Raw genomic sequence first — 14,571 nt, forward strand, 5'->3', positions numbered from 1 at the left:
CTTTCCAGTCTATGCCTGCCCTCTTGCCTTCTCTGTAACACTAACTTATCCTCCTTTCTTTAAAAAAAATAATTTCTTATGAAGCTCATTTTATTACTCTTGTGGTATATGTTTCATTTCTTTATTAGTATCTTCAATTTTAATTTCAATAGGTCATTTTGATGCATTCTCATAAAACAACTTCTATTTCATACCTCCTTTGAGTTCTCTCTCTTTAAGAAATCCAAGATCAGTTCTTCTGATCTAAACCTACTATCTGAGCTCCATATCTCTGCTTATATATATAACCTTTGAACAGTTCCATTTGAATGTCTATAGGTACCCCAACGTCAGAATGTGGACCATTCTTACTATCTTATCCCTGTTTCACACAACAAAGGGCACGCAAAAATAAATTTAAAAATTAATGAAAACAAATAATATTTTAAAAGCTGGCAACACACACACACACACACACACACACACACGTGCCAATATGCTTCAATCATGTCCAACCCTTTGCATGGACTATAGCCCACCACGTTCCTCTGTCCATGGGATTCTTCAGACAAAAATACGGGAGTGGTTTGCCATGCCCTCCTCCAAGGGCTTTTCCCAACCCAGAGATTGAACTCGAGTCTCTTATGTCTCCTGCTTTGGCAAGTGGTTTCTTTACCACTAGCACCACCTGGGAACATCCCCTCTCGCCCCCACCAACACATGCTTATCTTCTATTACCATGTTTCTTACCCCAAAATACCTGTTATGCTACCACTTAAAATTCTGTTATATCTGTCTTTCTCCTCTTTATTCCTAGCTTTCACTGCTGTAACAGCCTTCTATTTTGTCCTTCTGTTCTCAGTATTATAGTTTTAATTCTAAAAATCAGTTTTTTTCCTCTTTTTTTTTCCTTTCTGGTGACTACAAGATAAAGTTCATGTTCTATAACACGACACCAGAAAACACCATCATATCCCAGTTCCTTCTAAGTCAATTCATTTTTGTTGACACTCCCCAATATGCAATCTGGCTCTAATCATCAAATTACTTTCACTTTTCAATATTGGTCCCTCCACTTGGAATTCTCTTGTTTTGAAACCATTCCACTGTTTTAGACTTTGACATTAGTCTATGAAGCCTTTCAGGTTACCTCCAAGTTAAAAAAAAAAATTCTTAATAGTGCAATCATGGCACCTCATATGCATCTTTACCTATTTAAATGACTATCGTAGAGTTTGATCTAAATTGAGGGCACACACAGAACTTACAAATTTTATGTCTCTATTCTTAAAGAATTTCACCCAATAAAGTATTTTCAATAAATGGAAAGATTTTTAATGGGAAATTGGTTTGGAAAGATCTGTTGATTCCAGATTTTAGGATACCATAAATGTCAGACTAAAAACTTGTCACTTATTCTGCAAACATTGGGATTCTTTACCTGAGGAGTAATTAAAAAAAAAAAAAAACAAACTAAATCTTTACATAGCATTTACTATATGCCAAGTTCTGTTCTAATACTGATACACTTATTTAACTATTGTCTTTTTTCTTATAATTTGGAAAACTGAGGCACCAGTTGGTTAAGTACCTTATCCAAAGTTTCACAGTTAGTGATAGGGCTGAGGTTCTATTCCAGGTAGTGTGGCTGCTGATGTGTTCCATGGTAAAATTTTAAATTTAACATGGTAAAATGTTAAATTGTGTTAGCATGACTAAACATTCAATTGATTGGAAAGAGTAGCAATCGTTCCAATTGACTTCCAAAAGGAGACAAAATAAAAGGCTGTTAAGCTTACTCTGTTAAGCTAGGCTCAAAATAGGCTGAAAGGGAATATATTTCAAAGAATTGGAAGATTTGCTGATGATTGGGCATGTGGTTAATAAAGCATGGTGGAAGGAGGAATAAAGAAGAATACCAAGGTTTCCTTTCCAATAAGTAGGAAAATGAAGAGATCACATGTAGGAGCTAGGATTAAGGAATGAAGGGGAACATTTTGGAGCAATAAATTCAATATTATACTTTCTGGTAGAAATGTCCCAAATAGGAAGGTTGAACTGAAAAGGTGAAAAAGAATCTTGAAGTGAGCAAAGAAAGAAATAGAAACCAGAGACAGAAAAATAGTCATCAATTTTCAATTGACTCTAATAACTCTCTTCAACAGCATTGACCAAAGCATGGTCCGTAGATGCTAGTCAGGGTTATATATCAAAAAGGTGAAACTCCAGAACTCTCAGGAATACACTGTAGAAGAGTTTGGGGAACACTTAGCATGATAATATTCCTAGGCTGATGTGACATGTGTTTACCTTTACAGTCTAATTCATCAGAGTTGTCTCCACAATCATTTTCACCATCACATAACTTGCTGTGAGGAACACAACGGCGATTGTAGCAGGGCTTGAAACCTCTTCGACAACTTCTGTTTTCTTACATGGAAAAGTGAAAACACATACTTGGAGGGCTTATAGAAATATTTTTACAAAAAGAAGATTACAGGTAAGATCTCATTCACAATAACCGGATTGTAGATATAAAGAACAGATGCTGTGTGGCATTCAAGTTCTGGATTAGAATATCTATGAAAAAACTCTCTTTGACTATTTTAACTTCAATGATTCACACTTGGAGGTCTCGCCAAATTATACCCACTTTATTGCTTCTAGGATTTCTGTCAGGTAGGACAGAAATAAACTTGTATCACATATTCAATGAATCTCTACCTCAAAAGTAATAAAGGCACTCCAACACCTATCCCCTATCTCCTTTGCACCCCACAAGTATTTTAAATCAAGAAAAAGAAGTGTCAAACAAAACATTTATTCCTGAATCAGTGAATTCAAGAGTCACCTATTTATCCATAAATTTCTCTTAAAAATCATCTTAAAGGATCTATTAGAATTTTCAAAGCAGAAGAATAATTGCCTTCTGAAATCTGTTTACCTTAATCAGAATCTCCTGACATTTTCTGATTTGGGGCAGAAGGTACCACTCACAATAATAATAGCTGCCATTTACTGAAAGCTTCTTTTGTGCAAGGCTCTGTATTGAGCATATGTAAATACACATACGTTTATTTAATGTTCCCAACCACCATTCCAGCTAGGTGCTTTGTAGTGTGCTGTGTTGTGCTTAGGTGCTCAGTCATGTCTGACTCTGCAACCCCATGGAATGTAGCCCTCCACGCTCCTCTGTCCATGTAGATTCTCCACGTAAGAATACTGGAGTGGGTTGCCAAGCCTTCTGCCAGGGGATCTTCCTGACCCAGGGATCAAACCCAGGTCTCCCACATTGCAGGCGGAATCTTTACCAACTGAGCCACCAGGGAAGATTTGTAGTAAGAAACTAAAATATAAGAGAAGTAATGGCCTTTCCTCATACTAGTCACAAACTAATAGATTTGGGAACAAACATTTAAACTCAAATGTGATTCTAAAATCTGGAATCTATGTCTGAAATTGTCAAACTATAGTCCACAGGCCAAATGCAGCATGTGAACCTGGTTTTATCTGGCTCTGGAACTAATAATGGTTTTTACATTTGTAAAAGATTGTTTAAAACACTAGAATATGTGACAAAAGCATATATGACCCACAAAACCACAAAATAGCAGCATACCCTTTACAGAAAAAGCTTGCTAGCCCCTTTTCAGACAAATATTATCTGCCTTCTAAGAAGATAAAAATAATGTGAAATATATTTTCAAGCCAATTCATAATATATTAGTATCACATAAAATGTAATTATTATCACATTTTTATATGCTTTAATATTTTCATGATGTACAGGACATAGCTATTGATTTTGGTAAATACATCATTTGAGGTAAATTCCCTAAGATTTAGTTACATGTTGATTACAGACAAATTACATTTAACTATCATTTTAGCCAAGGATGTTTACTCTGCAATATAAAAGAGTGACAAAACTTCCTGTGAATTTCCCCAAATCCACCTTACTCTTGTTTTAACTTTCTTTGACAAGAAATAAAACAAAAGAGAAATACAGAAGCCAAATACAACAATTCCAGATATAGATACCTAAATTTTGAAGAGCATATAATACCAATACTATACAGCATAAGAATAAATCAGACTACTTTAGAAATATTCTAGATCAATTCTACCTCAACTATTAATGATTGCATAGATGCATGCTTTCAGGAACAACATTGTTGAAATGAAGGCAAGTAACAGTTGCTTACTATAGAGTCCAAAAGCCAGTTTATATTTCTATGGGAGAGGGAAAGGTTGACTATCATTTGCTGTCACCTACAGAGGCACAACTGGTGGAATTCCATACTTAATGGACACCAGGGCTAAAGCAATCAGCATTTGTACCTAAGGGCAATAGCCCTGGGATAATCCGAGAGGCAAAATTATTTAGAATGAATAAGACCTTGATATCAATACAACAATATACCATTGACTGATGGTGGACTTTTGCTGCAGGTTAAACCTGCAATATCCAGCCAATAACTAATACTTCTGACATCTTTAAATGTAAGCCTAAAACCTTTGCTAATGAAGAATAAATATGGAGCTCAAAAACAGGCTCCTGTGTATTTAAATTTATACTTCAAGCATGGAAACTATGAGGAAATTCTTCAATTAATATCATGTGTATTTGGGTAGGAAATAAGGTGCCCAATTTGAATAAGAACAAGCCAAATCAATTGTTAATCTACATGTTAATGAGAGGCAGTAAGAAAATCATACATACAAACCAAATGGAGACATTCATACCAAAAACTATAAAAATAATTGCAAACTTATCTCTGAAATGAGAAAATCACACACTGAAAACTTACCACAGTAGAGCAGCTTTTCATCTGATTTATCCTTACAATGAGGAATGCCGTCACAGGTGAGCTGATAATCAATACATTCTCCATTTCCACACTCAAATTCTGAATAAATATTGCAGGAAGAATTTTTAGCTGAAAGGAAAAAAGGTCAATATTTCATATAATAACAAACATTTTTGATGTCATAACAATTGTTTCCTTTAATCTTAATCATAAAAATAAACAAATTTGCTTATATAAAAATTAATAAAGAGCAATTGTTTATGGAATTCCTTTACAAAAAAAATTAAGAGGGACGCTTTTATTGTGTTGTTTTCAAGCTCGCTTTGCAAATGTTCATAAATTGCCTAACTTTATCTTTGTGTTTAAAGTATGGTATGGGGAGGGAGGAGGGAGGAGGGAGGAGGGTTCAGGATGGGGAACACATGTATACCTGTGGCAGATTCATTTCAATTAAAAAAAAAATAAAGTATGCTTGTGGATTTTGTTAACTATTTGGTGACTGTACACGTGTGGAAAGAAGGAGGGGCTTAAATTTGGGTGACTATATTTATGCATCTTGCTTAGCACTTTATCCTAAAAATAAATGTTTAAGAAGAGCCAGTTAAATAAGCTCTGTACATACTGATAGTGTTTTTGTATTTTGTTATTCAAATCTCATATATTCTTCCATACACTGAAATTTTTCAGCATATAGAATTCTCATCTTGGATGCCTTGAATTGATTCATTTCACTGAAGTCTCACCTCCAAATGTCCTTCCTCTCCAGCTACCTGCTGAAAAAAATCTCTTTAACAATTTCTATCACTCAGAAGTACTAGAGTTGCTGAAATTATTCTCTATAGAATAGACAGAGCCTCTTGTGCTATTTACATTGTGAGAGGTACCAGGGAGAAGACCGTCTCTTCCTGCCACATGTGATCGGTACCTACTCCTTGAAATGCATGGGAGTCTGTAGGGGGTGCTGGTAGAAGACCAAGATAAACTGAAAAGCACATGCAGCAGATGCTTATGGGCTCCAGTTAACCACTGCCCTATTGTCCCACTTCTAAGTGCCAGGATTCTTGTAAGAAATTTAAAGTCCGAGTTTTTTGTGATTTGACCAACTTGTGAGTACAAAACAGCCATGAGTACAAAGAAGCTTTTCTACAGCTAGATTTCATCCCTGGAATGCCAATATGTGACCTCTGTTTTAGAATGATCTCTCTTGGGGAAAATAGACATTTTTCAAAAATTTATTTATTTTTAATTGAGGATAATTGCTTTATGATATTCTGTTGGTTTCTGCCATACATCAACATGAATCAGCCTTAGGCATACATATGTCCTGTCCCTCTTGATCCTGCCTCCCACCTCCCAAACTATCCCACTCCTTTATTTTTATTCTTAAACAACTGATTTACTAGCAAGCTTTTGGAACACAAGGTTTCTGCTACATTTTGTGCTGTCTGCTTGCGTATACTCAGTCTATTGGGCTTCCCAGGTGGTGCTGGTGGTAAAGAACCCGTCTGCCAATGCAGAAGATGTAAGAGACGCAGGTTAGATCCCTGGATCGGGAAGATCCCCTGGAGGAGAGCACAGCCATCCATTCCAGTATTTTTGCCTGGAGAATCCCATAGACAGAGGAGCCTGGTGGGCTACCACAGTCCTTAGGGTTGCAAAGAGTCTGACACAACTGAAGCGACTTAGCACAGCACAGCACCCAATCTACTGCTTGTAGAAAAACCATGTAGGGAAAGTAAGTCATATTAATTATGTTGGAGGTAATTAGAATTCATTTATCTCTACTAATGCAGAAAATATAGTTTAACTTTATAATTTGCTATCAGTTTTTAGGATTTATTTCAGGAATATTCGATTAAACAGACACTAATGCTCTTTGAAGTTCCCAGTGTTTTGTTTCTTTATTATTCCTAGAATGTAACCATTTTTACAGAATATTTATATTTTCTCTATCTACCTATTAATGACTTATAATTTAACTTTTTAAATGATAGCAGCCTTCTCCAAAGTTAACTTTGTTTTTCTTGGTGCAGTCTAATTTCACTAGTCAGTAGCTAAGGTAGAATGCCATTTTAGAGGAAATAACAAGAAAATAAGAGTCTAAAAATACCACTCAGTTTAAAGAATTATTATCTTTAAGAAGAATGCTGACTTACTGCCCACAATCACCTTAGATCATGAACTGAATAAAATTCATCCATTTACTGAGAGTCCATTGGCATTCCTAACTTGTTTTGTCTATTTTAAACACATACTGTTTAATTTCTCATTTCCAGTGAAAAATAATTGCTATGATAGAAAATGTCATATTTTGATTTTATAATCATCATACCTTTGAGGAAAAGTTGATAATATTTATAGTAAATATGGTTTATTATGCAAAAAAACAAATATTGTATGAGCACAATTCTTATTTAGGTATGTTCATTTGAAGAAATAGTATTGAGTATTTTCTGCCTCTCTCTAGAAACAAAAACTGTGGTTCAGCTGTCTTCCATTCTCTTACAAGGTAATTGCTTCATCTAATTATATTTGCTATTCTTATTTCTGTTATGGGTGTTAATAAGGTTAGCAATGTCATGTAAAATGAAATTGCCTAATCTTTTTTCTCAAGAGTTATGACAACAAATGGTTTTCTCTCCTTTGCCCTCAAGTAGATGTTAGTAAATAACCTTTCACCCTTGTTGCCATTAACATTCATAAACTGCTCTGGGTGAACTAATTCAGATGTGGACCCCGATATTCCAGAAACATCATCATTTCCCAAAGATAGATTTGACAAGAAGAAGCCAAGAGTTACTTTTCAATCTCTCTGCTGGACCACAGAATTTCAATATGAATGCACAATGGATACAAGATACTTCTGTAAAGATTTGTCAGCTCTGAAGAATCCAGTATCACTCTGCAGTTCCACGTGAATACAACTGTGCTTGTTTTAACACTACAGTTTTCTGTCTGATTCATCCCCTCTCATCAATAGTGAGACGCAGGTGGCTTAGTAGGGACAGATGTATTTAATCTATTTTGCTGCAAGGACAGGAATCTACTGTCTACAAATAAGCCTTGCTGTTTTGACTAGAGGCATTGGTTTACTATTGGCCTGTAGTGACCTGTGAAAGCAACATGAGTGATTCTAATGCATGGCTAACACTCCAGGCTTACAGATGGCGTCGGATCCAGACAATTACAGCTGAAACCACAAAGGCAAACTGAAATGGAGAGTTTAAGCAATTGCTTGAGAAATTCCGGGAAATGTTAGGTAATGAAGAAACATTGGAATTTGTGGCCCAAATTATTGAAATTAACTGTCTACTGGCCAATTACATCACTCCCTTGTTTGCCTCAGCACATTCTTAAAGTCTTTTACTATTTTGCTAAGAAATGCCCTTTTGGATTATGTGCCAACACACAAAGTGAGAAAATATGTATATGTTCTTGCATTAGGTGTAGTAGTTCTCCTGGTTAAAAAAATTATGTCAAAGTGTTTGTATTAGAAAAAAGTTTCCAAGTGTACATGAATCCAAGAATCACACTTGTTTGTATTAAAATAAAGAACAGGCAAAAGAGAAGATCTTTCTGGTATACAAAGACTGAAAGAAGACAAAAGATGTAACTGAAAAATACTTTCAGCTTATGATTCTTATTTTTATAATGTAGACATATCCAACTCTATTGATTTTCTAAGATGAAAGATATGAGATGAATACACAGATGAGGAGAAAAAAAAACTGAACACATCGTAAGAGTTTACCAATTTTAGTTTTCCAAAATGCTTCTCTCCTGTCTTTCTTACTCACAACTAGTCTTGATGTTAAAGAGAAATTAACCCTTTTTATGTTGCTGGATAATTTTCATGACAATATTAGAACACTTGAACCATTATTTACAGTAGAAACAGTTTGGGAAACTTAGCTGTTAATAAGTATATACTGTAATAGTACTAATTAAAGATTGTAATGCCTTTGGGAGGTATAAACATCACACAAGGCTGCAATGTTACATTTTTAATTAACAGTTCAGAAATGACTACAAATAAATTGTGTGAGACATTCTTTCTCATTTACATACTCTGACCGACTGTGAGTGGGTTCACTACTAAGCTACTGTCTGTACACTGGTTTATTTTGGCTTTAATTAATTTTGCTATTGATTGAATTCTTAAAGTCATAACTCCTAAGTTTTCAGATATCATTGTGTATAGGTATTTCTCCAGTTTACCCAACATCTTCCAGCCATAATCAGAGGATACAACATTTATCACTCTTTGGGTTATTATTACCTATCACACGGTGCTATAGGTAGAATGGTAAACAGCTCTTCTTAGAATAGAGAGATAAGCCAACAGGGTCTCTAATAATGGAGAAGAGTACAACGTCAAACGTATGCTAAAACAATTCCAATGTCCATGTGTGCCATTTTGAGCAGTTATGTGTCCCATCACATCTTAATTCTCTTTACTTACTCACACATCTGTTGTCTTCCAGCAATATTCGATCCCCTCTGCAGGAACAATTCACTCTGCCATTAGGAGTTAAAAGGCACAAGTCATGGCAACCTCCATTCAATAATGCACATGGAGAAAGTTCACCTGCAATTAAGAGGTTTTATTGGTGACATTTTATACTGAATTCCTGTACTGTGTTACTGTAGATTAGCAGTGAACTGTCAGACAACCTCAATCTCTCAAAATATCTCATGAACTAGGAAGATTCAGGGCTTTTGAAAATCTAAACATTCCAAATAATAAGTACATTGAAAAATATGTAACAAATCTCTACATTTTCTAACATATTTGTCATTCAATACACTGGTGCCTCCAGAAACTACATAAATACTGCAAACTGCAATTCTGTAGGTATTTCAGTGATTAAAAAAAAAATTTAGGCCAGATGCAAAGCTTGTAAAACAAGTATTATTTTCTTGAAAACAACTTGATTTGAATCACCAAAAATAAGAGGAGTGAGAAAGTGTGAAATAGATATCCAGAAACTAATAATTAAAAGTGAATCATTCCTCTGGTGATAAATTAAGAACTACAAAATTTCCATAAAATGTTCAATTTCAATATATTCAATGATCAAAGCATGAATAGTAGCCCCAGAAACAGTAAGAAAACAAAATCCAACTAAGTATTACTTATATATATATATATATATACACACTTATATATATATACACACACACATATATATGTTTTTTGAGAGATTATATCATTAAGGAATAAATTTGCTTTCTATGGTAACTTACAGCTATTGGTGTCATTAGCAACAGCTATGATACCCATTGGTTGATGTGGAATATCAGAACGAAGAATTTTTGTATCTCCTCCTGTGTACTTGTTAGAACGCAGGATAGCTCTTCTTCCCCAATCTGACCAGAAGATATAATTGTCATATACAGCCAGACTGAGAAAAGTTCCTGGCCCAGATTTGACAATCACCTAAAATAAAGTAAAATATCATATTTTTAAAAATGAAAATTTCTGCATATGTTTTTGCTCAAAAAAGATATTATTCATTTATTTTAATCAATTGAAATAATCAGATAAAAATACATTTCACTAACTGTTTAAGGTTTATTTTAAATATCATAACCATCCTTACCTTTTGTAATGTGCTTACTTAATATTTTGAAGTATATTTCTATTTAATAGTCATTCACTTTAAGCAAATGTGTACTTTTAGTATTATAAACCAAAATCAAGACAAAAATATGAGATTAACTGTTATTACTATCAAATATTTTTTATTAAGAAATCATTAGATATGTAGTAAATACTCATTAAGCTTTCAGAACTGTATACAAAATACACAATACAATTTGATCCAGGTTATTCCTTTAGACAACACAAATGGATTGAACAGGTTATCCACGCATTAGAAATAAAATTTTAAAAGTAAAGACCAACAAGTTTCACTCAGACGAAGATGAAGTAAAAGGGACTAGATTTCCCTTCCCAATAAAACAACTAAAAAACTAACCAAAATATATAAAACAAGGCTTTTCAACAAATTGGATATCAGGTAAGAAATGACAGTGATTCCTGTGTAACAGGAACTAAACCAAGTGAGTCCCATAACCTCCAGAGTTTATAGCCTGAGATACTGACCAACAGTGACACCGTGCAGAGGGACTCAACAGAGTTCAGGGAACTCTCTGAGTGGAGAGAGCTAAGAGTGATGGGAGTTATTGGAGAGTGATATGGTTAGATCTCACAAGGCAGCATGTCAGAGAAGAGAATGCAACAGAAAGGGAATTCTGGATACCTGCACAGGGTCCTCCTGGAGTATTCAGCCATGTACTAAGCACATTTGCCTTGATTCATGGACATAATATTCCAGGTTCCTATGAAATGCTGTTCTTTATGGCATCAGACTTTACTTCCATCACCAGTCACATTAACAACTGGGTGTTGTTTTTGCTTTGGCTCTGTCTCTTCATTCTTTTTAGAGTTATTTCTCCACTCTTCTCCAGTAGCATATTGGGCACCTACTGACCTGGGGAGGTCATCTTTCAGTCTCATATCATTTTGCCTTTTCATACAGTTCATGGGGTTCTCAAGGCAAGAATACTGAATGGGTGAATTTAACTCAGATGACCATTATATCTACTACTGTGGGCAAGAATCCCTTAGAAGAAAGGGAGTAGGCCTCATAGTCAACAAAAAACTGAAATACACTTCTGGGGTGCAATCCCCAAAATGACAGAATGATCTCTGTTATTTCCAAGGCAAATCATTTAATATCACAGTAATCCAAGTCCATACCCCAACCAGTAATGCTGAAGTTCAACGATTCTATGAAGACCTACAAGATGTTCTAGAGCTAATACTCAAAATAGATGTCCTTTTCATTATAGGGGACTGGAACGCAAAAGCAGGAAGTCAAGAGATGCCTGGAGTAACAGGCAAATTTGCCCTTGGAGTACAAAACAAAGCAGGTCAAAGTCTAACAGAGTTTTGCCAAGAGAACACACTGGTCATAACAAACATGCTTTTCCAACAACACAAGAGAAGATTCTACACATGGACATCATCAGATGGTCAATACCAAAATCAGATTGATTATATTCATTGCAGCCAAAGATGCAGAAGTTCTATACAGTCAGCAAAACAAGACCTGGAGCTGACTGTGGCTCAGATCATGAACTCCTTATTGCCAAATTCAGACTGAAAATGAAGAAAGTAGGGAAAGCCAGAAGACCATTCAGGTATGACCTAAATAAAATCCTTTATGATTATACAGTGGAAGTGAGAAAGAGATTCAAGGGATTAGATCTGATCGAGAGAGTGCCTGAAGAAATATGGACAGAGGTTCATGACATCCTACATCCATGACATGTACAGGAAGCAGTAATCAATAAAAACTCCAAGGAAAATAAATGCAAAAAAGCAAAATGGTTATCTGAGAAGGTCTTACAAATAGTGGGAAAAGGAAGAGACGCTAAAGGCAAAGGAGAAAAGGAAAGATATACACATTTGAATGAAGAGTTCCAAATAATAGCAAGGAGACATAAGAAAGCCTTTCTTAGTGATCAATGCACAGAAATAGAGAAAAACAATAGAATGAGAAAGACTAGAGATCTCTTCAAGAAAGAGATACCAAGGGAATATTTTATGTAAAGATGGCACAAAAAATGACAGAAACAGTATGGACCTAAAAGAAACAGAAGATATTAAGAAGAGGTGGCAAGAATACACATAAGAACGATACAAAAAAGGTCTTCATGACCCAGATGATCATGATAGTATGATCACTTACCTACAGCCAGACAGCCTGGAATGTGAAGTCAAGCGGGCATTAGGAAGCATCACTAGGAACACAGCGAGAGGAGGTGGTGGAATTCCAGTTGAGCTATTTCAAATCCTAAATGACGAGGCTGTTAAAATGCTACACTCAATTTGCCAGCAAATTTGAAAAATTCAGCAGTGGCCACAGGACTTGAAAAAGTCAGTTTTCATTCCAACCCCAAAGAAAGGTAATGCCAAAGAATCCTCAAACTACCACACAATTGCACTCATCTCACATGCTGGCAAAAGTAATGCTCAAATTCTCTAAGCCAGACTTCAATGGTACATGAACCATGAAATTCCAGATTTTCAAGCTGGATTTCAAAAAGGCAGATGAAGCAGAGATCAAATTGCCAACATCCACTGGATCATAATAAAAGCAAGAGAGTTCCAGAAAAGCATCTGCTTCTGCTTTATTGACTATGTCAAAGCCTTTGACTGTGTGGATCACAACAAAGTGTGGAAACTTCTTAAAGAGATGGAAATACCAGAACACATGACTTTCCTCCTGAGAAAGTAGGCAAGTCATCTGAATGCAGGTCAAGAAGCAACAGTTAGAACTGGACATGGAACAACAGATTAGTTCCAAATTGGAAAATGAGTACATCAAGGCTGTATATTGTCACCCTGCTTATTTAACTTATATGCAGAGTACATCATGCAAAATGCTGGGCTGGATGAAGCACAAGCTGGAATCAAGATTGCTGGGAGAAATATCAATAACCTCAGATACACAGATAACACCACCTTTATAGAAGAAAGTGAAGAAGAACTAAAGAGCCTTTTGATGAAATTGAAAGAGGAGAATGACAAAGTTGGCTTAAAATTCAACTTTCAGAAAACTAAGATCATGGCGTCTGGTCCCATCACTTCATGGCAAATGGATGGGGAAACTTTGGAAACATGACAGACTTTATTTTCTTGGTCTCCAAAATCATTGTAGATGGTGACTGCAGTCATGAAACTAAGATGCTTGCTCCTTGAAAGGAAAGCTATAACCAACCTAGATAGCATATTAAAAAGCACAGACATTACTTTGCTAATGATATTACTTTGTCCATATGGTCAATGCTATGGTTTTTCCAGTAGTCATTCATAGATGGGAGAGTTGGACCATAAAGAAGGCTGAATGCTGAAAAATTGATGTTTTGAACTGTGGTGTGGAGAAGACCCTTGAGAGTCCCTTGGACTGCAAGGAAATCCAACCAGTTGATCCTAAAGGAAATCAGTCCTGAATATTCATTGGAAGGACTTGATGCTGAAGCTGAAACTCCAATATTTTGGCAACCTGATGTGAAGAACTGACTCACTGGAAAAGACCCTGATGCTGAGAAACATTGAAGGCAGGAGGAGGAGGGGATGACAGATGGTTGGACAACATCACCTACTCGATGTACATGAGTTTGAGCAAGCTCCAGGAATTGGTGATGGACAAGGAAGCCTGGCATACTGTAGTCCATTGGGTTGCAAAAAATCGGACGTAACTGAGTGACTGAACTGAACTGAACTGAACTAAGCACCTCACATGTGCATGAGGCATTCAAAAGGATTAGAGAAAAGAGTTTCCAAAATTTACATGGGTCCAAGAATCACATTTACTAAATTAAATAAAAGTTGGAAGAGTGTACAAGTAAATAGGAATAGGAAATAAAAAATCAGGGGAAATCAATGAAACTAAAAGATAGCTTTTTGAGATCAACAATATTAGCAATACATAATGAAGCAACAGTTAGAACTGGACATGGAACAACAGACTGGTTCCAAATAGAAAAAGGAGTACGTCAAGGCTGTATATTGTCACCCTGCTTATTTAACTTATATGCAGAGTACATCATGAGAAACACTGGGCTGGAAGAAGCACAGTTGGAATCAAGATTGCTGGGAGAAATATCAATAAACTCAGATAAGCAGATGACACCACCCTTATGGCAGAAAGTGAAGAGGAACTCAAAAGCCTCTTGATGAAAGTGAAAGAGGAGAGTGAAAAAGTTG

At 35.7% G+C, this 14,571-nt stretch overlaps 1 protein-coding gene across 1 annotated transcript in view; it reads right to left on the reverse strand.

Moving 5' to 3' along the window:
* Positions 1–14,571, reverse strand: part of LRP1B (low density lipoprotein receptor-related protein 1B) — a 1,806,191-nt gene that overhangs the window by 326,452 nt on the left and 1,465,168 nt on the right. The window contains exons 44-47 of the mRNA XM_010853706.1: positions 10,038–10,230; positions 9,253–9,378; positions 4,791–4,919; positions 2,290–2,409 (exon numbers count right to left, since the gene is read on the reverse strand). Of these exons, the coding sequence (XP_010852008.1) occupies positions 2,290–2,409; positions 4,791–4,919; positions 9,253–9,378; positions 10,038–10,230 (568 nt within the window). The remainder of the gene's footprint in view (positions 1–2,289; positions 2,410–4,790; positions 4,920–9,252; positions 9,379–10,037; positions 10,231–14,571) is intronic.

This window comes from Bison bison, unplaced genomic scaffold (genome assembly GCF_000754665.1).
Source record: "Bison bison bison isolate TAMUID 2011002044 unplaced genomic scaffold, Bison_UMD1.0 scf7180017864330, whole genome shotgun sequence".
Taxonomy (NCBI): Eukaryota; Metazoa; Chordata; class Mammalia; order Artiodactyla; family Bovidae; genus Bison; species Bison bison.